The following is a 27046-nucleotide window of genomic DNA, read 5'->3' on the forward strand; positions in this document are numbered from 1 at the left end:
GGCGATCTGGGTGCCGGCAGCCGTGGGGCTGGCAGCCGTGGGGCTGCATTGCACCAGCCCCCTTGTCTTGATGATGATGGTTATCAGTTGTAGTATGCGTAGGATGGGGCAACATTGCTACACAGCAGCAACCCCTTGCCTTTTGGGCAGTAGATAGTATATTACGACTGGTAACCGTCCTCGTCGTACAGCAGTGGCTGTCGATCATGGGCACCTGGGCAGACAATGATGGTTATCAGTCGTAGTATGCTATTTTCTGCCAAGCACCCAGTTTTCTGCTAAGCACCCAGAAGAGGCCGAGGGCGATCTGGGTGCTGGCAGACATGGGGCTGGCAGACGTGGGGCTAGATTGCTACACAGCAGCAACCCCTTGCCTTTTGGGCAGAAGATAGTATATTACGACTGGTATCCATCGTTGTCATACTGCAGTGGGTATCAGATGGTGCAATAGACCTGAAGGCTAACTGCCAAGCGCCCAGTATTTGCTGCCAAGCACCCAGAAAATGCCAAGGGCTATCAGTCATGCTGTACTGTCGTCTTAAGATGTAAAAAATAGATTTATTCTGTATTCATTTGCTTCCCCCCTCCCTCCTGCTAAACCCAGGCTTTTGAGTTCAATCTTTGGGGGGGGACCATTCTGTGTGACAGTTGTTTGTGTTTCTCCCTGATGCAAAGCCACCTTTCTTGATTTTAATTCCCTGTACCTGTACGCCATGTCGTCACTCGCCCCTCTTCAGGCAGTCTGCTCTGTTTAGAAAGCTGGAGGAAGGGACTTTCTTCCCAGACCAGAAAATAACCGTTGGGGATGTTGAAATGCCTATCGTGATCCTTGGGGACCCAGCCTACCCCTTAATGCCATGGCTCATGAAGCCGTACACAGGCAGCCTGGACAGGAGTCAGGACCTGTTCAACTACAGGCTGAGCAAGTGCCGAATGGTGATGGAATGTGCATTTGGACGTTTAAAAGCGCGCTGGTGCAGCTTACTGACTCCCTCAGACCTTAGCGAAAAGAATATCCCCATTGTTATTGCTGCTTGCTGTGCGCTCCACAATCTCTGTGAGAGTAAGGGGGAGACATTTATGGCGGGGTGGGAGGTAGAGGCAAATCGCCTGGCCGCTGATTACGCGCAGCCAGACACCAGGGCGGTTAGAGCAGCACAGCATGGCGCTGTGCGCATCAGAGAAGCTTTGAAAACCAGTTTTGTGACTGGCCAGGCTACGGAGTGAAACTTTTGTTTGTTTCTCCTTGATGAACCCTCCGCCCCTCCCCCTCCCACCCGGTTAACTCTACTTCCCTGTAAACCAACCACCCCACCCTCCCCTACCCTCCCCCCCTTCAAGCACCAGTTGCAGAGGCAATAATGTCATTGTTACTTCACATTCATGCATTCTTTATTAATTCATCACACAACTAGGGGGATAATTGGAAAGGTAGCCCGGGATGGGTGGGGGAGGAGGGAAGGAAAAGGACACACTGCAATTTAAAACTTTAAAACTTATTGCTATGGAAATCATCTAGGGTGGAGTGAGTGGGTGGCCGAAGGCCCCCCCACCGTGTTCTTGGGCATCTGGGTGAGGAGGCAATGGGACTTGGGGAGGAGGGCTGTTGGTTACACAGGGGCTGTAGCGGCGGTCTGTGCTCCTGCTGCCTTTCCTGCAGCTCAACCATACGCTGTAGCATTGGGGAGGAGGGCTGTTGGTTACACAGGGGCTGTAGCGGCGGTCTCTGCTCCTGCTGGCTTTCCTGCAGCTCAACCGTTTGCTGCAGCATATCAGTTTGATGCTCCAGCAGCCGGAGCATCGACTCTTGCCTTCTGTGTGCAAGCTGACGCCACCTCTCATCTTCAGCCCGCGATTCAGCCCGCCACCTCTCCTCTCGGTCATATTGGGCTTTTCTAAAATCAGCCATTGACTGCCTCCACGCATTCTGCTGGGCTCTGTCAGCGTGGGAGGCAGTCTGTAGTTCTGTGAACATTTCATCATGTGTCCTTCGCTTTCGGTTTCGAATCCTCACTAGCCTCTGTGAAGGAGACACATTTGCAGCTGGTGGAGGAGAAGGGGAGAGGTGGTTAAAAAAGATACATTTTAGAGAACAATGGGTACACTCTTTCACGTTAAATTTTGCTGTTCACATAAAACAGCACATGTGCTTTCGTTACAAGGTCGCATTTTTCCTCTTATATTGAGAGCCTCCTGGTTTGGTGTGAGAGATCACTCACGCAGTGCCAGGACACAGATTTCAGCTTGCAGGCAGCCATGGTAAGACATACAGTCTTTGGGCTTTTTTAACCTTCTTAACATGTGGGGATGGTTTCAAACAGTACTGCCCTCATTTCCCAGACCAAGCACCTGTTCGGTTGGCCATTTAAAATGGGTTTGCAATGTAAAAGGAGGGGCTGCGGTTTCAGGGTTAACATGCAGCACAAACCCAACTAATTCCCCTCCCCCACACACCCAATTCTCTGGGATGATCACTTCACCCCGCCCCCCCACCGCATGGCTAACAGTGGGGAATATTTCTGTTCAGCAGAGCAGGAAGGGGCACCTCTGAATGTCCCCTTAATAAAATTGCCCCATTTCAACCAGGTGACCATGAATGATATCACTCTCCTGAGGATAACAAAGAGCAATAAGGAATGGATGTTGTCTGCATGCCAGCAAACACCGGGACCATACGCTGCCATGCTTTGTTATGCAATGATTCCAGACTACATGCTACTGGCCTGGCATGGTAAAGTGTCCTACCATGGCGGACGGGATAAGGCAGCCCTCCCCAGAAACCTTTTGCAAAGGCTTTGGGAGTACATCCAGGAGAGTTTTCTGGAGATGTCCCTGGAGGATTTCTGCTCCATCCCCATACACGTTAACAGACTTCTCCAGTAGCTGTACTGGCCGCGATTGCCAGGGCAAATTAATCATTAATCATTAAACACGTTTGCTTTTAAAACATGTGTAATATTTACAAAGGTACACTCACCGGAGGTCCCCTGTGTGCCCGCAGGGTCTTGGGTGAGTTTGGGGGTTACTGGTTCCAGGTCCAGGGTGATAAACATATCCTGGCTGTTGGGGAAACTGGTTTCTCCGCTTCCTTGCTGCTGTGAGCTATTTACATTATCTTCATGCTCATCTTCCTCATCCCCAGAACCCGCTTCCCTGTGTCTTTCTCCAGTGAGGGACTCATAGCACACGGTTGGGGTAGTGGTAGCTGCACCCCCTAGAATGGCATGCAGCTCCGCGTAGAAGCGGCATGTTTGCGGCTCAGCCCCGGACCTTCCGTTTGCCTCTCTGACTTTGTGGTAGGCTTGCCTTAGCTCCTTAATTTTCACGCGGCACTGCTGTGTGTCCCTGTTATGGCCTCTGTCCTTCATGGCCTTGGAGACCTTTTCTAATATTTTGCCATTTCGTTTACTGCTTCGGAGTTCGGCCAGCACTGATTCATCTCCTCATATGGCGAGCAGATCCCGAACCTCCCGTTCTGTCCATGCTGGAGCTCTTTTGCGATCCTGGGACTCCATCACGGTTACCTGTGCTGATGAGCTCTGCGGGGTCACCTGTGCTCTCCACGCTCAGCAAACAGGAAATGAAATTCAAACGTTCGCGGGGCTTTTCCTGTCTACCTGGCCAGTGCATCTGAGTTGAGAGTGCTGTCCAGAGCGGTCACAATGAAGCACTGTGGGATAGCTCCCGGACGCCAATAACGTCGAATTCCATCCACACTAACCCAATTCCGACCCCCTAAGGCCGATTTTATCGCTAATCGGGGGAAGGAGACCAAAGCCCTGAGGTAAGTGGGGAAATGGGATCCTGGGAGGAAGCACAAGCAGGAGAGCGCAAGAGGGGAGGACTCCTGTCTCATGCTGAGAAAGAGGGACGATCAATGAGTTATCTTAAGTGCCTATACACAAATGCAAGAAGCCTGGGAAACAAGCAGGGAGAACTGGAAGTCCTGGCACAGTCAGGGAACTATGATGCGATTGGAATAAGAGACTTGGTGGGATAACTCACATGACTGGAGTACTGTCATGGATGGATATAAACTGTTCAGGAAGGACAGGCAGGGCAGAAAAGGTGGGGGAGTTGCGTTGTATGTAAGAGAGGAGTATGACTGCTCAGAGCTCCGGTATGAAACTGCAGAAAAACCTGAGAGTCTCTGGATAAAGTTGAGAAGTGTGAGCAACAAGGGTGATGTCGTGGTTGGAGTCTGCTATAGACCACCAGACCAGGGGGATGAGGTGGATGAGGCTTTCTTCTGGCAACTAGCAGAAGTTGCTAGATCGCAGGCCCTGGTTCTCATGGGAGACTTTAATCACCCTGATATCTGCTGGGAGAGCAATACAGCGGTGCACAGACAATCCAGGAAGTTTTTGGAAAGTGTAGGGGACAATTTCCTGGTGCAAGTGCTGGAGGAACCAACTAGGGGGAGAGCTTTTCTTGACCTGCTGCTCACAAACAGGGAAGAATTAGTAGGGGAAGCAAAAGTGGATGGGAACCTGGGAGGCAGTGACCATGAGATGGTCGAGTTCAGGATCCTGACACAAAGAAGAAAGGAGAGCAGCAGAATACGAACCCTGGACTTCAGAAAAGCAGACTTTGACTCCCTCAGGGAACAGATGGGCAGGATCCCCTGGGAGAATAACATGAGGGGGAAAGGGGTCCAGGAGCGCTGGCTGTATTTTAAAGAATCCTTATTGCGGTTGCAGGAACAAACCATCCCGATGTGTAGAAAGAATAGTAAATATGGCAGGCGACCAGCTTGGCTAAACAGTGAAATCCTTGCTGATCTTAAACGCAAAAAAGAAGCTTACAAGAAGTGGAAGACTGGACAAATGACCAGGGAGGAGTATAAAACTATTGCTCAGGCATGCAGGAATGAAATCAGGAAGGCCAAATCACACTTGGAGTTGCAGCTAGCAAGAGATGTTAAGAGTAACAAGAAGGGTTTCTTCAGGTATGTTAGCAACAAGAAGAAAGTCAAGGAAAGTGTGGGCCCCTTACTGAATGAGGGAGGCAACCTAGTGACCGAGGATGTGGAAAAAGCTAATGTACTCAATGCTTTTTTTGCCTCTGTCTTCACGAACAAGATCAGCTCCCAGACTGCTGCACTGGGCAGCACAATATGGGGAGAAGGTGACCAGCCCTATGTGGAGAAAGAAGTGGTTCGGGACTATTTAGAAAAACTGGACGTGCACAAGTCCATGGGGCCGGATGCGCTGCATCCGAGGGTGCTAAAGGAGTTGGCGGATGAGATTGCAGAGCCATTAGCCATTATTTTTGAAAACTCATGGCGATCGGGGGAGGTCCCAGATGACTGGAAAAAGGCTAATATAGTGCCCATCTTTAAAAAAGGGAAGAAGGAGGATCCGGGGAACTACAGGCCAGTCAGCCTCACCTCAGTCCCTGGAAAAATCATGGAACAGGTCCTCAAGGAATCAATTATGAAACACTTAGAGGAGAGGAAAGTGATCAGGAACAGTCAGCATGGATTCACCAAGGGGAAGTCGTGCCTGACTAACCTAATTGCCTTCTATGAGGAGATAACTGGCTCTGTGGATGAGGGGAAAGCAGTGGATGTGTTATTCCTTGACTTTAGCAAAGCTTTTGATACGGTCTCCCACAGTATTCTAGTCGCCAAGTTAAAGAAGTATGGGCTGGATGAATGGACTGTAAGGTGGATAGAAAGCTGGCTAGATCGTTGGGCTCAACGGGTAGTGATCAATGGCTCCATGTCTAGTTGGCAGCCGGTTTCAAGCGGAGTGCCCCAAGGGTCGGTCCTGGGGCCGGTTTTGTTTAATATCTTTATTAATGATCTGGAGGATGGTGTGGACTGCACTCTCAGCAAGTTTGCAGATGACACTAAACTAGGAGGCGTGGTAGATACACTAGAGGGTAGGGATCGGATACAGAGGGACCTAGACAAATTAGAGGATTGGGCCAAAAAAAACCTGATGAGGTTCAACAAGGATAAGTGCAGAGTCCTGCACTTAGGATGGAAGAATCCCATGCACTGCTACAGACTAGGGACCGAGTGGCTAGGTAGCAGTTCTGCAGAAAAGGACCTAGGGGTCACAGTGGACGAGAAGCTGGATATGAGTCAACAGTGTGCTCTTGTTGCCAAGAAGGCTAACGGCATTTTGGGCTGTATAAGTAGGGGCATTGCCAGCAGATCGAGGGACGTGATCGTTCCCCTTTATTCGACATTGGTGAGGCTTCATCTGGAATACTGTGTCCAGTTTTGGGCCCCACACTACAAGAAGGATGTGGAAAAATTGGAGAGAGTCCAGCGGAGGGCAACAAAAATGATTAGGGGTCTGGAGCACATGACTTATGAGGAGAGGCTGAGGGAACTGGGATTGTTTAGTCTCCAGAAGAGAAGAATGAGGGGGGATTTGATAGCAGCCTTCAACTATCTGAAGGGGGGTTCCTATGAGGAGAGGCTGAGGGAACTGGGATTGTTTAGTCTCCAGAAGAGAAGAATGAGGGGGGATTTGATAGCAGCCTTCAACTACCTGAAGGGGGGTTCCAAAGAGGATGGAGCTCGGCTGTTCTCAGTGGTGGCAGATGACAGAACAAGGAGCAATGGTCTCAAGTTGCAGTGGGGGAGGTCCAGGTTGGATATTAGGAAACACTATTTCACCAGGAGGGTGGTGAAGCACTGGAATGCATTACCTAGGGAGGTGGTGGAGTCTCCTTCCTTGGAGGTTTTTAAGGCCCGACTTGACAAAGCCCTGGCTGGGATGATTTAGTTGGGAATTGGTCCTACTTTGAGCAGGGGGTTGGACTAGATGACCTCTTGAGGTCCCTTCCAACCCTGATATTCTATGATTCTAATCCCCTCGTCGGAGGTGGATTAAAGAAACCGGTTTAAAGGGCCCTTTAAGTCGAAAGAAAGGGCTTCGTCGTGTGAACGTGTCCAGGCTAAATTCGATTTAACGCGACTAAAGTCGACCTAAACTCGTAGTGTAGACCAGGCCTCAGACTTTATTGGGCTCCCCCAATTGCGCCAGGAGGCTCCGCCCCTTTCTTCACCATGCCCCTCCCCCTTCTCTACTGGCTCCTCCCCCGGCAGCCGTCAGCGCCTCTTCTTCTTGTCCTTGTGGGGGCGGCTCAGGCTGATGCGGGACAGAGACTTCACCGGCGACAGGATCCGGCTGGGCTTCCTGCCTGCGGCTGGGGGCAGAGAACGGGGCGGGGGTCAGCCTGGGGGGCGGACGTGGCCCCGCCCGGTCGAAAAGGGACCCTGGCAGGGCTAAGGCAGGCTCCCAGGCTCCCCAGAAGTGGCCGCCAGGTCCCTCCCGGAGCCCGAACTCCCCCCCCCCACCCCCCCAGCCCGGTGAAAGTGAGCGAGCGACAGAGGGAGGGAGCTGGAGTGAGAGGGGGTGGGGCCTCGAAGGGGCGGGGCAGGGGGCGGAGCAAGGGTGTTCGGTTTTGTGCAATTAGGAAGTTGGCCACCCTAGGCCCCAGAGGGACGGCCAGAGGGAGCGCACTGGGGTCGGGCTGCAGGGGCTGGCTGGGGGGATGCAGTGGGGCTGGGCTAGGGGGCTCCCTCCCCCAGCCCGTGTCGGGCTCCTACCTACCCCGGCTCTGCGATGATTTGCTCCCCCTCCTCGATCTGCCCGCCTGGAAACGAAACGAGACGATGAGATGCTGGGATCCCCCCACTTCCCTCCACGCCTCCTAGCCCCTCACCTTCTCCTCACCTCTCAGGCCCTCCATCTTCCCCCTGACCTCCCCATGCCTCCCCACCCCCAAACCTCCCCCGACCCTCACGGCTCCATACGCCTGACACCTCCCATTGCCCCCAACCCCCCAGATCCCAATTTCCTGGGTCCTCCCTCCCCCCCGCCCCATCACCTGCTGGATTCTTTCTTCTTGCTCGAGGGGCTGCTCCCCTGCAGGCTGCCCGGGCTCCTCTCCTGGGGGGCTGGTGACCCCCCTGGCGACCCAGCCTGGTTCCTGCGCTCCCCTGCAGACCTGCCCTGCTGCGACCCTCTCCCCACGCTGGGCGACTCGTGGGGCAGTGAGGGGCTGAGGCTGGGGGGGGGGGCGGCTGCGCGAACTCTCTGGGTCATCCCGGGAGGGGCTGGGGGTCCGGCAACTGCAGACGCTCAAGGCATCCGGGCCCCCTTCCTCGGGGGCCAGCGACTCCAGGCTCTGGGGAGGACAACAGGATGGGTTATTGTGGTGACGACACAGGAAAGGAAATACAACACCAGGTTTGTAGTAGCCAGCAAGCTTCCAAAGCCTCAAGCCAAAAGCCTCCCAGGAAAAAACCTTTCCTGGGGTTTTTATTTCTCTCCTTACTTTGTTTACAACTCTTCTTAGTGGTTACATTCTTGCGCATGGAGAAAACAGGCAGTGTACATGCACATAAGATTACGAACCCATCTGTTGAGCGCGTGAATAGCCAGCTGCGAGGGTACTAATCAAATCAGCCAAATAAGTTTCTCAAACACAGACGTGGGGGTGTAAACAGCTCCTGCCTCGCTGCCAATGGAAACAGTGTGCCGTAACCATGGCTAACAATTGGGGAGCTATACATCCCCACAGGTTATAGCTAGAGAACCCAGGAGTCCTGGCTTCCAGCCCCCACCTTCCCCTCCCAGAGCCAGGCAGAGAACCCAGGCGTCCTGGCTCCCAGCCCCCCCCCCCCGCTCTAACCACTAGCCCCCTGCGTGGAGGGGAGCAGCTGGTGGTGCCTCACCCCGGTGGTGTCCTGGCTGATGCCTCGGAACAGGGGTTCCCCGAAAGCCCCGGGGTCTCCGGGCAGGGCCTGTCCCCCGTAGCTCCCGTCCGCGGGCGGCCGGAGGAGGTTGATGATCTGCACCCACTTGTTGAAGAGCTCGTAGTGGGCGTCGCCCTCGGGGTAGAGCTGCAGGTAGAATGAGCGGCCACTGGCCAGCTTCAGCCGCAGCTGCAGCATCTCGCCGTCGTGCACCGAGATCTTCACAAACCGCAGCGGGAGCAGCCTGCAGGGACAGCAGAGGGTGCGGGTCGGGACTGAGGCGGGGGAGCCTAGGCCTGGGCTAGCAGGGGCTGTGGGTTGGGAGTGAGGGGCACTGGCAGGGCTGGGGGGGGCAGGGCTGGGCTAGCAGGGGCTGCGGGTCAGGAGTGAGGGGCACCGGCAGGACTGGGCTAGCAGGGGCTGCGGGTCGGGAGTGAGGGGCGGGGAGGGCAGGGATGGGCTAGCGGGTGGCTGCAGGTCCAGAGTGAGGGGCACTGGCAGAGCTGGGGAGGGCAGGACTGGACTAGCAGGGGCTGCGGGTCAGGAGTGAGGGGCACTGGCGGGGCTGGGGCTGGGCTAGGAGGGAGCTGCGGGTCAGAAGTGAGGGGCACCATTCATGGCGGGGGGGGGGCGTGTCTCACCTGGTGAGCTCTAGTGCCTTGGCAGGGGGGCCCCTGCGGCCCCGGCTGTCCTCGGAGGGGACCACGGGCCGGGCCAGCAGCAGTACGTTAGGCACCAGTAGGGCGGGGCTGGTGCAGGCCACGCCCACTGTGACCACTCGGACACAATTGTGCATGTCCACCACCTCCCCGCGCTTGCTGATCTGCGGGTGGGGCAGAGAGGGGTAGGTTAGTGCCTCCCCCCACAGCCACTTGCAGGGTCGGCTCCAGGCACCAGCCTACCAAGTATGTGCTTGGGGCGGCACCTGGAGGGGGGGCAGCGCTCAGGCCCGAGAGCGGGGCCGCGACTGGGCTTGCCGCCCTCCCCATGGCGCTCTGGCCGGTCGGGGAGAGCGGCGCCCGCGGCCGGGCTCTCCGCCCTCCTCCCGGCGCTCTGGCCGGTCGGGGAGAGCGGGGCCCACGGCGGGCTCGGCGCCCTCCCCTGCCGCGCTCCCCGCCGGGGGGCGGTGGGGGCGGCGGGAGGCTTTTTTGCCTGGGGTGGCAAAAAAGCCAGAGCCGGCCCTGGCCACTTGGCCCCAGCTGTTCGCTGCCCCAGCGCCCCACCCCCACCCCAGCTCTGCCCTTCCCCTATAGCCCCGCCCCCAGCTCTGAGCCCAGCCCCTCACCCCCGGTACCTGTATGAAGTCGCTCTCGAATATGGGGGCGTACTGGAAGATCTCGTACTCGCCGGCCCGGAGCTGGCGCTGCAGTGGCCCCATGGCCGTGTTCATCAGCCCCCGCGCCTGGTCGCAATCCGCCGTGTAATACGGCAGCACCAACTCCTGGTGCATCTTCCCACCAGCCTAGAACGGGGGGATGGAGCCCGGACGCCTGGGTTCTCTCCCCGGCTCTGGGAGGGGAGTGGGGTCTAGTCGTTAGAGCAGTCGGGGCTGGGAGCCAGGACTCCTGGGTTCTCTCCCCGGCTCTGGGAGGGGAGCGGGTTCTAGTGGTTAGAGCAGGGGGGGCTGGGAGCCAGGACTCCTGGGTTCTCTCCCCCGGCTCTGGGAGGGGAGAGGGGTCTAGTGGTTAGAGCATTCAGGGCTGGGAGCCAGGACTCCTGGGTTCTGTTTGCAGCCTAGTGTGTGTCGGGCCCTTTGCGTGTAAGCTGAGACCCTCACCCCAGGCCTGCTGGTCCTGCACCCCCAGGTGCTTGGCCTCTCTCCCCCCCCCCCATTGTGGTAGTGGGACTGGTGGGGGTATCGCAACCAACAATTTTTTGGGGGTGGGAGGGTTGTAGCAGTGGGAAATTTCCCAGCAATCTTCAGACCCCTCCCTTATGTCCCCCCCCTGCTCTGAACCCCTCCCCCAGCTCCGGGCTTTCCCATAGTCCCGCCCCCCAGCTTCATTCTGCTCTCCAGCCCCACCTCCCGAGCTCCACCCCCTAGTTCCATGCCTCGCCCCCTATTGGGGGCAGTTCTCCAGCAGGGGCGGGAGCAGCCCCTCTGCTCCTTTGGGGTGGGGATGGGGGTGTCTCTGTAGCAGCCATTTTAGAGGAAGGGGAGGGGCTCACCTCTGCTGCCCCTATAGGGGGCGGTCTCCAGCTCCCACTGGCCTCACCCCCTTTCCCCCTCCCTGTGCCTGGGGAGGGGAAATTATGACGTCACGCTCCTCTCTCTGACACAATACCGGGGGGAGCCAATCTAGCACGTGCCACACCCAAGATGGCCCCTCACCAGCGCCCATTGTGGCAGGGCCACACCCAAGATGGGACGCGCGCTCCATTGGTGTTGGGGGGAGGGGGGAGGCTGGCTGGCTGCCTGCTGAGGAATGAAAGTGAAAGTAACTCACTTCCTCGGCAGCCAGCCAGGATTGGAATGGTCACGCGTGGCTGGGCTGGGGATAGCCAGATAGCATGTGTGAAAAATCAGGACGGGGGTTGGGGTAGGGTGAGCAGATGTCCCACTTTTATAGGGACAGTCCCAATTTTTGGGTCTTTTTCTTATATAGGCGCCTATTACCCCCCCACCCCCACCCCCACCCCCACCCCCGTCCTGATTTTTCACACTTGCTGGTCACCCTAGGTGTGAGTAATTGGTGCCTATATAAGACAAAGTCCCAAATATCGGGACTGGCCCTATAAAATCAGGACATCTGGATCTGGTCACCCTAGCTGGGGAGCGCGTCTCTCCCCTGGGCTGGCAGCGATCCATCTCATCCGGGGGGAGCTGCGCAGGGCAGGATGAGCTGCTGTGGCTCCATGGGTGCCCCGTCCCTGAGATCAGATGCTGTGCTAACTTCACCATGGTCCGTGGGGCTGGCGGTGGTGCCCATTGGCGTGTGATCGGACCTGAGGGTTTGCTGCTGCTGTTGCCACTCTGCACCCCAAGAGGTGGATTTTGGGGTCCTGCAGTTTTCCACCTATCTCCTCCTCTACTGCAGCTGTTGGACCAGCAGGCTGGGGGGTGAGCCAAGCATGAAAGCAGTATTGTGTTGCCATTTAGATTGTCAATTAACAACTTTGTTTGCCAAAAATGCTTGCTAACAATCCCTGAATTCAATTTCAATATTTTTTTAAAAAAAATCAATATCTTAGCCAAAAACAGAAAATTAAGTTGTTGACAATTATTTGTGACAAGTTTGGTTTGGGGCAGGGAGTGGGCCAGTTTTCATCAGAGAAACAAAAAATGTTGACTGACTTTCCTATAGCCCTGTTACTGCTAAATAGAGCCCTCCAACAACTGTAATATGCTCATCTCCTTACTAGTGTATAGAGCAGGGGTCGGCAACCTACGGCACACGTGCCAAAGGTGGCACACGAGCTGATTTTTGATGGCACGCCGCGGCGGGCTGAGCGGCTCAGCCCACCGCCGCTCTGGGGTTCCGGCTGCTGCCCCATTGCCAGCTGGGGTCCCAGCTGCCGGCCCCACTCAGCGCCCGCTGCTGGCCTGGGGACCCCCAAGGAACCCCAGGCTGGCAACGGGCTGAGCAGGCCGGCGGCTGAGACCCCGTCTGAGCCACTCAACCCACTGCCGGCCTGGGGTTCCATTCACTCAGCCGGCAGCGGACTGAGCGGGGCTGGTGGGGGGCTGAGTGCTGCCGGCACCCCAGACTGGCAACGGACTGAGCCACTCAGCCCCCCCGCTGGTCCCGCTCAGCCCGCCACCGGCCCGCTCAGCCTGCTGCCGGCTGAGTGAATGGAATCCCAGACCGGCAGTGGGCTGAGTAGGGCCAGTAGCTGGACCCCAGACCGGCAGTGGGCTGAGCGGGGCTGGTGGCTGGAACCCCAGACAAGGATCCCAGGCAAGGATCACACTAAATTGATAAGATCTGCATTTTAATCTGATTTTAAATGAAGCTTCTTAAATATTTAAAAAACCTTATTTACTTTAAATACAACAATAGTTTATTTATATAATATAGACATAGAGAGAGACCTTCTACAAATGTTAAAATGTATTACTGGCATGGGAAACCTTAAATTACAGTGAACTTGGCACACCACTTCTGAAAGGTTGCCGACCCCTGGTATAGAGTGACCATATGTTGTACTAAGATTCTCTTGCTTTTTTTCCCAGTGAGTCAGTATAGCTTTTGCCAGCCCAGAGGTTGGGCAGCCAATGTCTTACGTTTTCACAATGTTTTGTCCAACTTTCATAAAGTAAATACATGGTTAATATGAGTGAAAAAGGCCAGGGACACTTCCTTGTGAAGAATCTGTGTAGCAGATCATGCTAGAGCTGTGAAAATGCCAATTTTTGTTTGAACTTTAGAGGCAGTGATTTATCATGTATTTCTGGCAGTGCCCAAAATGTGCTGCTATTGCTAATGTCTTTCGAAACAAAAATGAGGCACAATAGGACTTCTGTAACATTTCTGTGCTACCTTAATCTAGATGAGATGATTCTGTGCTGACTTCATTTTGGTCACTTTGTGCTTTACCTAGGAGTAAAACTAGGGGTTATATTTCCCCACTGCTTGGAAACCCAGCTTATTAAACTGGATAATGCCATTGATCTATTTACAGTAGAAGGTTGATATAGAGTTGTAACTAACATTAAGACTGATGCCCACTATACATTTAAAACTAAAAAGTGGCTTTGTAAAAATGCCATGGGTTTCCAACTCTATTGTGTCTCAGTCAGGGCGGAGCGCCTTGTGAGGTGTCTTCACACTAGCTCAAGGTCACAGCGCAAGAACCTAGAGAGCCTCCTGAAGCACGGTGATAGTTTTGATTTAAATGGACTTGAACTGTACGAAGAATTGAGTACACTGTCACCAATGTTGCCACATGCAAAATCGGTGATGGACATTGTACAGTTTATTCATACCAGCAAACTTGTTGACATATATCCTAATGTGTACATTGCCACTCGTATTCTACTGACAATTCCTGTAACAGTAGCATCAGGAGAACGGAGTTTCTCAAAACTAAAGCTCATTAAAAACTATCTCCGTTCTACAATGAGTCAGGAATGCTTGACTGGTCTTGCTATTCCTGCAATCGAACAAGACATCACTTTGTCTTTGTCATACAATGACATTATTACGGATTTTGCAGCCAAAAAAGCCAGAAAGATTGCTTTTAATTAAAAACAAATCCTTGTTTCAATACCTCTTCATATAAATTTCCAATAAAATGTTGACAAATTAAAAAAATTATATTATTTGCATCATTCTGTCAAATCAGAATTTTTTCTATAGCGCTACTTCTTTAGTGCTAGTCCATCAGCATTACAGTGTGCTTAATTAAGTTAAACTGGGTTTAATAACGTGCATGTGGCAAGTTTTCCAATACTGTAAGCTTATGTTTGTGTTGTTAAGAGCAAATCAGGCACAGGGGCACCAGTTTAATTATCCCGCCTAGGGCACCATAAATCCTAAGGACGGCCCTGGTGCCAGCCAGAGTGGATGCTGTGGTTTTGCTTGGGACCCTGGTTAAGGTAGCTCTACCTCTAGAGGAGGAATACTCATTCTCCTCACCTCTCCCTGCTATGCTCAGAGACTATCACTCCAGCCACTCTTCAAGGTCCCAGTAATTTGATCTGTATAGCTTTGACAGGGAATCTAGAGCACTTTATTATTTCCCTACATCTAGGGGTTCCAAAGACAAGGATGGTATTGGCTCTCCTGGCCCCTTACCCCTACTATCAGTCTTGGGCATATTGTGCAGTTTGGGAATTATAGCCTGCTAGGAAGCCAGCTTCTGTGGCTCCCCCTAGCCTCAGGTCTTCTCCTCTCACAAAACACATGGGAATGCGTCAAGGACCTTAGAGAACAGTTCCTCAGAGCCTTACTCCTGTAATTGCTCAGGAAGAGGATCTGCATGCTGAAGAACTTATACGAGCAACTATTTCTTCTTCACTGGACAAGAGCATTCACCTTCTTTATCAAACACAAAACTTGATGATTACAAGGCCTTTCATGTGCAGTTATGCCATATTGCAGACACCCCTGAAATAGTAGTGGAAGTTCTCCAGGAGAAATCCCATAACTCCTGGACACTTTTCATGGATCTCTACCTGAACAGTTGGCAATGCCAATGAACAAGTGACTGCTGGAACCAGGTATACAGGTCTGGCAGACACCAGCGTCCCTAATGCCTACATTCGAAAGAGCTGATCGACACCAAGTGCCATTATCAGGATTTGAGCAATTCTGCATGCATCCTGTTCCAGGCTCTTTAGTTGTGGCTGCAGTCCATGAATAAACCAGACAGCAGGGATCACCAATGTCCATGCCCCGCGTAAAGAAACGAAAAGATTATTTATTTGGACACACAAATTACTCTTCAGCCAGCTGCAAATGAGAATTGCCAATTACTAGACATGTTTATTGGGCTAAATGTGATTATTTAAATTGGCACTGTGCTTCTAAATTCTTGGACAAACTCCCCCTTGACAGCAAGAAGGAATTTAAGTTCCTGACGGTCAGATGGTGGCATGCACCTCTCCCTAGGCTTCTTGAGTAACATTACGATCATTAGGTGCCTCCTGTCCTGTACCGAGGAGGAATCAGGTAAGGCCACAGAGTTACTAGACCAGGAAAGGCGATCTGAGCCTCCTAAGAAGAGACAGAGGTACCAAAGGAAACCTTCTGCCTCCTCCTCATCAGTTGCTCACCTAGCAATCTCACCAAGGCAGCCAGTTTGATTCCTTGGTTGGGAATCCTGTGCTGGGGGATCATTTTCCACTCTCCCTGCTTCTGGAAATACTATTTTCTTTTCAAGGAGCCTGGAATCTTATCACAATAGATGGTTGGGTCCCAAGGGATCATTGAGGGTAGGGGTAAGCTATGCAATTCTAGACCCTCCCTATTCCTGCCCCATCCCTTTTTAGGAATCCCTCTCATAAGAGATTGTTACATCAAGAGATGATGGAGTCCATTCTAAGTCTTGGAGCCGTGGAAGAAGTGCCTCTGGAACACAGAGGGAAGGCTTTACCCCCATTATTTTCTAATACCAAAGAAAAAGGGAGAAAGGTGCCCAATTTTGGACTTGATATAGCTAAATACCTTCATCTGCTGATTCAAATTCAGGTTGGTAACATTAGCCACCATAATCTCCTTCTTAGAGGCACAGGACTTGTTCATGGCTCTCAACTTCCAAGATGCCTAGTTTCACGTAACAATCTATCCAGCTCACAGGAAAAAAATCGTGAGGTTCCAAGTGGGTAATTGCCACTACCAATACAGAGTTGTGCAATTTGGACTATCAACAGTGCCAACAGGCTTTACAAAATGCCTGGTGGCGATGGTGGTTCACCTGAGACAGCAAGGAATCCAGGTATACTTATATCCCAATGATTGGCTCATTCCAGGGAAATCATCACAGCATGGGGCTGACTGCATTTATTGGAAAGCCCAGCGTTTCACCTACCTGAGTCTCAGTCAACAAAGAGAAATCATTGTTAATACTATCCAGATGATAGAGCTCATTGAGTCAGTACTAGACTCCACAATGGCCTCTAAACTCTAATAAACTTTAAGTTCCCAAAAAATTAAGGTGAAGTTCCTGGAGTGGCTGCTACTATTACAGGCTGTCTCAGACAGAGCTCTGGTCTTGTAAATGATAAAATTAGGGCATGACAGTGAAATATTTATTTCGTTATTGGATCCCTTCATTTTTACATTTTTATTGAGAAACTGGCTTAAAGGGCCAGAAGGTTTCAAAGATCCCAGGATTTTAGAGGCATTTTTTTTTAGCCATATTTAATTATCCAATGCCTGGCAGACAGTAGGATAGTATGGGCTATCTTCTGGGTGTATTTCAAACATAGTTGTTAACTTGTCTTTTTTTAAAGACAAGCATTTATTCTTCCTTCCTTCCTTCTGGAATGGGATTAGCTGAAGCTGTAAATTCTTCTCAGCTCTAAAATCTTCCCTTTTTTTTTTTTTTAATCATCAGTGGAATGGAGAATCTTAAGCAGTTCTCATTTAGCAACCATACTTTGTGTGCAACTCCCAGTCTGATACAAGTCTTGATGTCAAGAACAAAACGTGAGAGCCATGTTGGACCTTTTAGCATCCTGAAAAAGCTGAGTAGAATTTGACAATTTGATTCTTCTTTGTTCAGGAGCTTCTTCGTGGAAGGTAACAGCCTCTATTACTAGATGACAGGAATGGAATACTGTACTTACGATGTAAAAAGCAACAGAGGGTCCTGTGTCACCTTTGAGACTAACAGAAGTATTGGGAGCATAAGCTTTCGTGGGTAAGAACCTCACTTCTTCAGATGCAAGATGTACTTACGATGAACTCTCTGTACTGTCTCCAGAGACTTTACTGTGCCTTCATTTCTTGAGCGCATAGTTTCCTTGCTCATCAAAAGCATCCTGGATTTTTTTTCTGGTTTGTTTGAAATCTGGAGGTTGTTGCTCAATTCTGGGCATAAACGGTCTTGTTTCAGAATATAAAATATTCATGGTAAAAGCTTGTGTAGATAACTCCTCCACGCTGCTTACTTAGCTTTGATCTCAAAGGTTGCATACCCACAAACTTTCATGGTTCTCAAGCCATTAGAAGCTTTTAGATTTGATATCAACTCATGGCAGTTTCATTTTTATAATCCTTAGTGTGTAGCTTCAACACCTCCAGGGATGCTTCAGAAAGCCTATTCATGGTTCCAGCAGCTTGATGCTAAAACAGTGCCCGTGGTACCTTATCTGGATAAGTGGCTAGGTAAAGGGAATTATTTTAATCCAGGCTCAAAGGTGTGTATCCGGTGTGATCACTTCTCCTAATCACGGGTTGCATCCCAGTGTCTATGCCCTATGAGAGCATGGTTCAACACCAGGGTTACTCAGTTTTTTAATCTTGACACAAGTATCAGTATACCTCAAACAAGAATCTTTTCAAATAATGATCTATTAATTAAGCCTTCTTTTTCCTAATATTAATATTCTAATGGTCCTTCCTGGTCTCAGGAATGTGCCACCAAGATTATGCCTCCTTAGTCTTTTAGCAACAGTGAGCTTTCTCCTAATGAAGTAAAACAAGTTTTGTCATTGATCTTAAAGGGAACATAAGCAGGTCTGTGATCTTGAAAACAAACTCGTGGTGGTGATGGTGGTAGTAGTAGTAGTGCAAGTCATGTAAATGAACACTTGTACAGAACCTGATGATGTACAAGGTCCTCATGAATCCTAATTGTACTAAGACCTTTTTAGCGGATTGGCTCTTTAGTTATAGATTCTAGACACATTCCTCAATCTAGAGCAGATTTGATCAGGACTTGCATCTCTGGGTTTCTGAGTTATTTTCTTCTAGAGCCTTTAATGTTTAAGGTGGGATGAAAGTCTTCTCAGCAATAAACCTAGCAGGTGTCTTAAACATGATAGCACACTACATTGCCAAATGGATCCAACAAAGTATTATTTCAAACTTGCTGTCATTGGCAGAATGCTGTTTTGTGTTTGCAGCATGGTCAGAGAAAGTGGAGCAGAAGCTGTGATTCTCTTGAGCCCTCTGCTCTTTTGGACTTCTCTATATCTTTCTTACCATACCCTCAATACCCAGATTTCTTCATAGATTAGAGAAGATAAAGCAGATCTGATTCTCATAATTCCAAATTGGTCTAAATACTCGGTGACAGAGCAATTTCCTTGAAAAACCTTATAGAATTAAGCTTAAGTATCTTTGGAGTCTATTGTATTAAATGCAAAGCTTATGTATTATTGTGAGCTGGGATTGTATGTAGTTTCTCTCGGGGGGGAGATGTGATGTCAGACCTGTGAGTTCAAAGGATGATATTGAAAATGTCCTGGACAACAATAGATTTTTGGGACAATAAGTGTTAAGTGGATTTCCTGGAGACTGCCTAAGGGGAGGTTAATGCTAATTTTCAACATCTGGTTATGCAAAAGCCGTGCCTTTGTCTGCTGAGTACCTGTTCCTGGAGACGACAGGCCCAAGCTATATAAAGAAAGGGCTGAGCTGCCCAGCCAGGGTTCTGGTTCTGGATCAAAGGCAGTTGTGAATTTGTAACCATAGTGAAAATCCATTTGTGCGTTTTGAAGGACTGACACGTGCCAGAGCCAGAGGTTGGAGTCAGTGACCTCTAGTAAGCTTTTCAGCATGCGTGTAGGTTCTTTTATTGTTTTTAATGTTTTCACCTTAAGAACATAAGAACAGCCGTACCGGGTCAGACCATTGGTCCATCTAGCCCAGTATCCTGTCTTCCAACAGCAGACAGTGCCAGGTGCTTCAGAGAGAATGAACAAACATCAAGTGATCCATCCTGTGTCGGCCACTCCCAGTTTCTGGCAAACAGAGGCTAGGGAGACTTCAGAGCATGGGGGTTGCATCCCTGACCATCCTGGCTAATAGCCATCGATGGACCTATCCTCCATTAATTTATCTAGTTCTTTTTTGAACCCTGTTATAGTCTTGGCCTTCACAACATCCTCTAGAAAAGAGTTCTACAGGTTGACTGTGCGTTGTGTGAAGATATACTTCCTTTTGTTTGTTTTGAACCCGCTGCCTATTAATTTCATTTAGTGACCCCCTTGTTCTTGTGTTATGAGAAGGAGTAAATAACACTTCCTTATTTACTTTCTCACCACCAGTCATGATTTTATAGACCTCGATCATATCGCCCCTGTAACACGGCATGCACTCACCGCCGTGGCGCCTCCTGCTGGTCAGTCCGGGAATTAGCTCAATCTAGCCTCGGAGCGTCTCCTGCTGGCCCTGTGTCCCTCCCGGACTCTGGTGCCCCTTACCTTGGGGTGCTGCCCCACAGCAGTGCTCCCACACTCTGGGTCTCCCCTCCCAGGGGAACCCCCTCCCCCTATGCCCACCTTGCCTCAGTGGCTACTGCCAGTTGTCATCTAGCCCCCTTTCTCTGGGGCAAACTGCAGTCTGTAATGGCCACTCATCATTGGCTAGGGGATTGGACCTGCTGCCTTTCTAGCCCAGCTGTCTCCCTGCTGCCCCAGTACCTCCTTAGGCCTTCCTGCCAGGCCTCAACCTGGGAGGTAGCCAGGCCTGAGCTCCCCAGCACTGCTCTGCCGAAAGTACCCGGTCTCTCCCAGGCAGCTATGTCTTTCTCTCTCCACGGTTGGAGTGAGACTCTCATGGGTCCTTACTCACAGCCCTCTTATCAGGGCCAGCTGTGGCCAGCTACCTAGCCTCCCTCCTTAAGCTTCTCTCTCTCCTTCTATCCCAGGAGCGGGGTAATCGCCCCGCTACACCCCCTTAGTGGTCTCTTTTCCAAGCTGAAAAGTTCCAGTTTTATTAATTTCTCATCTGAAAGGTGTTCCAGACCCCTAATCATTTTTGTTGCCCTTTTCTGAACCTTTTCCAAGTCCAATAGATCTTTTTTGAGATGGGACGACCACATCTGCGCGCGGTATTCAAGCTGTGGGTGTACCATGGATTTATACAGGGGCATGATGATATTTTCTGTCTTACAATGTGTTTCTTTCCTAATGATTCCCAACATTCTGTTCGCTTTTTTGACTGCTGCTGCACATTGAGTGGATGTTTCCAGAGACTTATCCACAATGATTCCAAGATCTTTCTTTAGTGGTAACAAGCTAATTTAGGCCTCATCATTTTATATGTAGAGTTGGGATTATGTTTTCCAATGTGCATTCCTTTGCATTTATCAACTCTGAATTTCATCTGCCATTTTCTTGCCCAGTCACCCAGTTTTGTGAGATCCTTTTGTAGCTCTTCACAGTCTGCTTTGGACTTAACTGTTTTGAATAATGTTGTTTCATCTGCAAATGTTGTCACTTCACTGCTCATCCCTTTTTCCAGATCATTTATGAATATGTTGAATAGGACTGGGCCCAGTACAGATCCCTGGGGGACACCACTATTTACCTCTCTCCATTCTGAAAACTGAACATTTATTTACCCTTTGTTTCCTATCTTTTTTTAACTAGTTACTGATCCATGAAAGGACTTCCCTCTTATCCCATGACAGCTTACTTTGCTTAAGAGCCTTTGGTGAGGGACCTTACCAAAGGCTTTCTGAAAACCTAAGTACACTGCATCCACTGGATCTCTCTTGTCCACATGCTTGTTGACTCTCTCAAAGAATTCTAATAGCTTGGCAAGGCATGATTTCCCTTTACAAAAGCCCTGCTGGTTCTTCCCCAACAAATCATGTTAACCTATAAAGATAAATGTGCTTGCTTAGAAAGATCTGTGTGGTAACTTGGACCTGATCGCACTTTCTTTGTTCATAACCTTTGAAGAGAAAGCAAGGCTTGTTTAGGCTTGCTTGGAATATTGCAGTGTAGGCAGGGCATTGTGCAGCCTGGAAATACCCCTGTCAGGAGGGAGTGTGGTGTGGGTCTCCACCCAAGAGAGGTTATGGCTGGTAGCCAGAATTCTAGAGGGACCACAAGGGGAAATACAGGTCCAGTTGCCTTGAAACTGTGACATATAGTAGCACATGTCTTGGATCTATGACTCTGAATTGCTGTAAGTGCCAACAGCAGACTCAGACTCTGGCTAGCTGATCTTGTGTTGACAAGCCCTATCCTTTTCTTTTCCTCTGGGCCCAGTTGTGTGTCCCGTAACCCACAACCGTTCTTTCGAGAGTCTCCTAGTGTTTCTTCAATATGTTTGAGAGCCAGAGGAGTCATTACACATTTTGGAATTATGAACTCCTGTAAAGTTGTGTGTGCTCTCCATCTCTGTTAGGGCTCGCTACCAAAAAATATCTCCAATTCTTGAGCGAAGATAGAAGCTGCCTCAGTTTGAGATTTGCAGGGCTGCTTTGGAAGGCCTTTCATGCTTATAGAGCAGGGGTGGGCAAACTTTTTGGCCCGAGGGCCACATCTGGGTGGGGAAATTGCATGCAGGGCCATGAACATAGGGCTGGGGCAGGGGGTTGGGGTGCGGGATGTGGGAGGGGGTGCAGTGTGGCGGAAGGAGCTCAGGGCAAGGGGTTGGGGCAGAGGAGGGGTGCGGGGTGTACAAGGGAGCCCAGGGAAGGGGATTGGGGTACAGGAGGGGTGTGGGGTGCAGCGGGGCTCAGGGCAGGGAGTTGGGGTGCAGGGTGGAGGAGGAGTTTGGGGTGTGGGCTCCGGCCCGGCATCGCTTACCTGGAGCGGCTCCGGGGTGGCAGCGGCGCGCACCGGGACCGGGGCAGGCTCCCTGCCCTGGCCCCACGCTGCGCCGCTCCCGGAAGCGGCCAGCACCACGTCTCTGTGACCCCTGGGGGACGGGGCCAGAGGGCTCCATGCCTGTGGTGGGTACCTTCCCCCGAAGCTCCTATTGGCCGCGGTTCCCTGTTCCTGGCCAATGGGAGCTGCGAGGGCAGCGCGCCGAGCCCTCTGTCTCTCTCTCTCTCTCTCCCCCCCCCCACCCCAGGAGCCGCAGGGATGTGGTGCCGGCCGCTTCCAGGAGCGGCGTGGGGCCTGCAATGCCATGGGGGTGGCAATCCCACGGGCCAGATCCAAAGCCCTGGCAGGCCAGATCCGACCACGGGCCGTAGTTTGCCCACTCCTGTTAGTCATAGAATCATAGCGACTGGAAAGGACCTCAAGAAGTCCTATACTGAGCTTTCACCTTTTTATTTGATTTGTAGTCAAAGGGGAAGGATTTTTGCCTTTCAACATAGTCAGCCACCTGATCGCTTTAGCTTTCAGCCATTGATGGCAATGAGCTTCTGCCCTTCCCATTCAAACAAAAGAGGTTTATTATATGTTCATCTAAACTGAATTTCTCTTCCACTTGAAGCAAAACACTGGTTATGAGTGCTACTGAACATACTGTGCTTTGAAGAATGCTTCACTGACTGCTGCTTAAGTGTCGATTTTTAGAATAGTCTTGGGAGGGAAATGAGAGCCCAGTTACTTAACGATTGGACAGAGCGCTTTGGAATGTATGTGGGACTGTGTGTTGGCCAGGGTGATGGACTAGATATTTTCCATTTCTAATCTGTATGAATTTCGTTCTTAAGAGGATTTTTCCTGCCTTTAAAAACACCATAAAATGGTTCTGATTTTTAATCAGTTTTTATTTTTTGCATTGCAAATAAGACAAAATAAATGTCTTCAACTCTGGAAGATAAAGTTAGAATTCTGCATCATGGACAAAAGCAGTGAGGAAGGCAGGGTAGCTCAAGTGAAATAGGTTTCTGCTGACCGAACTTTCTGCCGCTAAGGGGTATCTATAATGATGGTTCGGAATAAGTTTGAACTGTAGACCTTGGTAGTCCGGTGGTTGTTTACTGCCATAGAAAAGAGTTTCTCCTACTTGCTTCCTTTCTGCCCACACCGTGTGTTGCCAGCACCATTATAGCTTCCATCCTGCAGAGGAAGAAAGGGAGCTAGTGACTACTGTATTGTGGAACAGCTGGCAACAAGGATTCGTTCATGGGGTGGTCACAGTGGTTTCCCTCTTGAAATGGGGCACACTGCATCTCTGGCAATTGAGTTTTCTGCTCCCCAAGAGGCCATAACTGTTGCTTCTTCCCCGTTCCTTGAGCTGTGTGTACTGTCTCATCCCATCGCAGACTATCTTAGTTAATGGGCAATCCTTGCAGCCACAGGGAACCAACAGATGGGGAAAAGTGTAGAGCGCTAATCTTTATAATGAAAAATATCAAAACCCAGGGCAGAGCAGCAATGGACAGGGCTGTTTTTCAACGTACTACCTGCAACCTGCTGTGATTCCTTCCTTTTTTTTAAGTGAGTCTGCACTTGTGAATACCGATCCGATTTTCATTCCCTGCATTAGGGCCATTTCGTAGTGCCAGGGCTCCTGACTTGACAATTCTTTTCGTTTTGCTTAATCTGTTGAATTTAAATTTGTGACCCTGCTATAGTCTCGGTGGGTGGGTGGTTAGTCTTCTCTCAATGAGATCCTTCGCTCCAAGAAAATTGCTGATACTGCTTAGCAACATGACGCAGCTAACTGGACTCAATATATTCTTTAAATAGCAAACTGAAGCAGTACAATTCTGAATTTTGGGGTCTTAATCTGTGTTCCCTGTAAGCTGCGTGCTGGGGCGGCCTCCCAGGAATGACTGAAGTGCCGCACAGTTGATTAGCAGAGCAGCTCACACATCCAGCCGGCAGTGTGTATTCAGGTGCCTCTGCCTTGGAGCCCCTGCTGCTCCTGGGACCCTCCTGCTGGCTGTGCAGAGCGAAGGCGGGAGGGGGGTGCTGATGTCAGGGTGTCCCCCTCCCTCCGCCCTTGTACTCCACCAGGGGAGACGGGACAGCCTTGCTCAGGAACACATACTTGTGTTACTGTTTGTTCTTACTTCTTGGTACTTCCTGCAAAACCCATATATTCTCTGTAATTTTATTCTTTCAAAGTGTTATTTTAATGTTTTGACTGGTCTATGCATTTCATATTTTTTTTCTCTTGCATTTAAATTTAATTCTTTGAGTAGTGAGTTAATGCCTAACCTGTCCTGGCTGGAGTAATTATCCTTGCGGTACCTTTTAAAATATATATTATATCTAGGTTTTTTTGTTTCTACTGGTGGTGCACATCTGCACATTATCTCAGTGCACATAACAAAATTTATTCAGCACATGGATGGAAAAAATTAGAGGGAACATTGGTCTTAATACAGCTGTCATTCCCTCCCCCCCCCAGAAATACATCTGATGATATGGTAGCATATTAATTTGCAAGGTGCACATTTGGGGAGAAGGACTGGATTTCAAGACCCTGGCTGGTGGAAGAGGAGTACAGAGCATGGATTTCATTCTGTGCATTAGGAAACAGAATTGTCATAAGAAGTCCTCCTTATTCTAGGACTTGATTTACCTTGATAAATATAGCAAACAGCTAAATATTTTTTAGAAACTAGCTAATTTCACCTTGGAATGAACATAAGAATGGCCATACTGAGTCAGGACCAAAGGTCCTAACCCAGTATCCTGTCTTCTGACCGTGGCCAATGCCAGGTGCCCCGAGGGAATGAACAGAACAGGTAATCATCAAGTGATCCATCCCCTGTCACCCATTCCCAGCTTCTGGCAAACGGATGGTGTCCCTAGCCTCTCTGCCCATCCTGGCTAATAGCCATTGATGGACCTAGCCTCCATGAACTTATCTAGTTCTTTTTTTAACCCTATTCTAGTCTTGGCCTTCACAACATCCTTTGGCAAGGAGTTCCACAGGTTGACTGTGTTGTGTGGAAAACATACTTCTTTTTATTTGTTTTAAACCTGCTGCCTATTAATTTCATTTGGTGACCCCTAGTTCTTGTGTTATGAGAGGGAGTAAATAACACTTCCTTATTTACTTTCTCCACACCAGTCATGATTGTATAAACCTCTATCATATCTCCCGTTAGTCATCTATTTTCCAAGCTGAAAAGTCCCAGTCTTATTAATCTGTCCTCATATGGCAGCTGTTCCATACCCCTAATCAATTTTTTAGCCTTTTTCTGAACCTTTTCCAATTCCATTATATCTTTTTTGAGATGGGGTGATCACATCTGAATGCAGGATTCAAGATGTGGGCATACTATGGATTTATATAGAGGCAATATGATATTTTCTCTTTATTATTTATCCCTTAATGATTCTAAATGTTCTGTTTGCTTTTTTGACTGCCGCTGCACATTGAGTGGATGTTTTCAGAGAACTATCCACAATGACTCCAAGATGTTTCTTGAGTGGAAACAGTTAATTTAGACCCCATCATTTTATATGTATAGTTGGGATTAGGGCTGTCAAGTGATTAAAAAAATTAAGCGCGATTATTCAGTGTTGAACAATAATAGAATACCATTTAATTTAAATATTTTAGGATGTTTTCTACATTTTCAAATATATTTATTTCTATTATAACACAGAATACAAAGTGTACAGTGCTCACTTTATATTTATTTTTGATTACAAGTATTTGCACTGTATAAAAACAAAAGAAATAGTATTTTCAATTCAATTCACCTAATACAAGTACTATAGTGCAATCTCTTTACGCATGTTCATTTTCATTATCTGAGTCAGATGCTACCAGCAGAAGGTTGCTTTTCTTTTTTGGTGGTTTGGGTTTTGTAGTTTCCGCATCGGAGTGTTGCTCTTTTAAGACTTCTGAAAGCATGCTCCACACCTCATCCCTCTCAGATTTTGGAAGGCACTTCAGCTTCTTAAACCTTGGGTCAAGTGCTGTAGCTATCTTTAGAAATCACACATTGGTACCTTCTTTGCGCTTTGTCAAATCTGCAGTGAAAGTGTTCTTAAAACTAACGTGCTGGGTCATCATCTGAGACTGCTATAACCTGAAATATATGGCAGAATGTGGGTAAAACAGAACAGGGGACATACAATTCTCCCCCAAGGAGTTCAGTCACAAATTAAACTAACACATTATTTTTTTAACGAGCGTCATCAGCATGGAAGCATGTCCTCTAGAATGGTGGCCGAAGCGTGAAGGGGCATATGAATGTTTAGCGTATCTGGCACACAAATACCTTGGAATGCCGGCTACAAAAGTGCCATGCAAATGCCTGTTCTCACTTTCTGGTGAATTGTAACTGAGAAGTGGGCAGCATTATCTCCCATAAATGTAAACAAACTTATTTGTCTGAGCGATTGGCTGAACAAGAAGTAGGACTGAGTGGACTTGTAGGCTCTAAAGTTTAACGTTGTTTTGTTTTTGAGTGCAGTTATGTAACAAAAAAATAAACATTTGTAAGTTGCACTGTCACAACAAAGAGATTGCACTACAGTACTTGTATGAGGTGAATTGAAAAATACTATTTCTTTTGCTTATCATTTTTACAGTGCAAATATTTGTAATAAAAAATAATATACACTTTGATTTCAATTACAACACAGAATACTATATGAAAATGTAGAAAAAAATCCAAAATATTTTACAAATTTCAATTGGTATTCTATTGTTTAACAGTGCAATTAAAACTGCGATTAATCGCAATTAATTTTTTAATCACGATTAGTTTTTCTGAGTTAATTGTGTGAGTTAACTGGGATTAATTGACAGCCCTAGTTGGGATTGACACACCACCCAAAATGCTACTACATTTAAAAAATGCTGCTCAGTTTTGAAAGCATGTATTTTGCTTTTCTAGTTCATAAGACACACAATGAATTTTCTGTGTGTGTATGTGTGGTGGTTTTCTGCAAAATAGCTTGGAGTGTGCAGGAGCCCCTCCTTTTTTAGACCCTGAGTCATCCAACTGCACCAAGACCTGTGTTAAAACCATTAATACTATTGGCTTCAGACTTGCTTCAGTGTCTGACATAATATTAAACGTCCAGTAGTTGATGTAAAATAG

General features: G+C 49.2%; 1 protein-coding gene across 1 annotated transcript; it reads right to left on the reverse strand.

Moving 5' to 3' along the window:
* Positions 1 to 7069: 7069 nt before the first annotated feature.
* On the reverse strand, positions 7070 to 15909 carry LOC113407931 (protein FAM71C-like). Its single transcript, XM_026658924.1, has 6 exons — positions 15832 to 15909; positions 10017 to 10184; positions 9364 to 9545; positions 8702 to 8966; positions 8058 to 8151; positions 7070 to 7167 (listed from the first exon to the last, which is right to left on the reverse strand). Exons 1-6 carry the CDS (start codon positions 15907 to 15909, stop codon positions 7070 to 7072), a joined length of 885 nt encoding a protein of 294 aa, XP_026514709.1.
* Positions 15910 to 27046: the final 11137 nt, after the last annotated feature.

The sequence above is a fragment of the Terrapene carolina genome, unplaced genomic scaffold (genome assembly GCF_002925995.2).
Source record: "Terrapene carolina triunguis isolate 2854851 unplaced genomic scaffold, T_m_triunguis-2.0 Scaffold523, whole genome shotgun sequence".
Lineage (NCBI taxonomy): Eukaryota > Metazoa > Chordata > Testudines > Emydidae > Terrapene > Terrapene triunguis.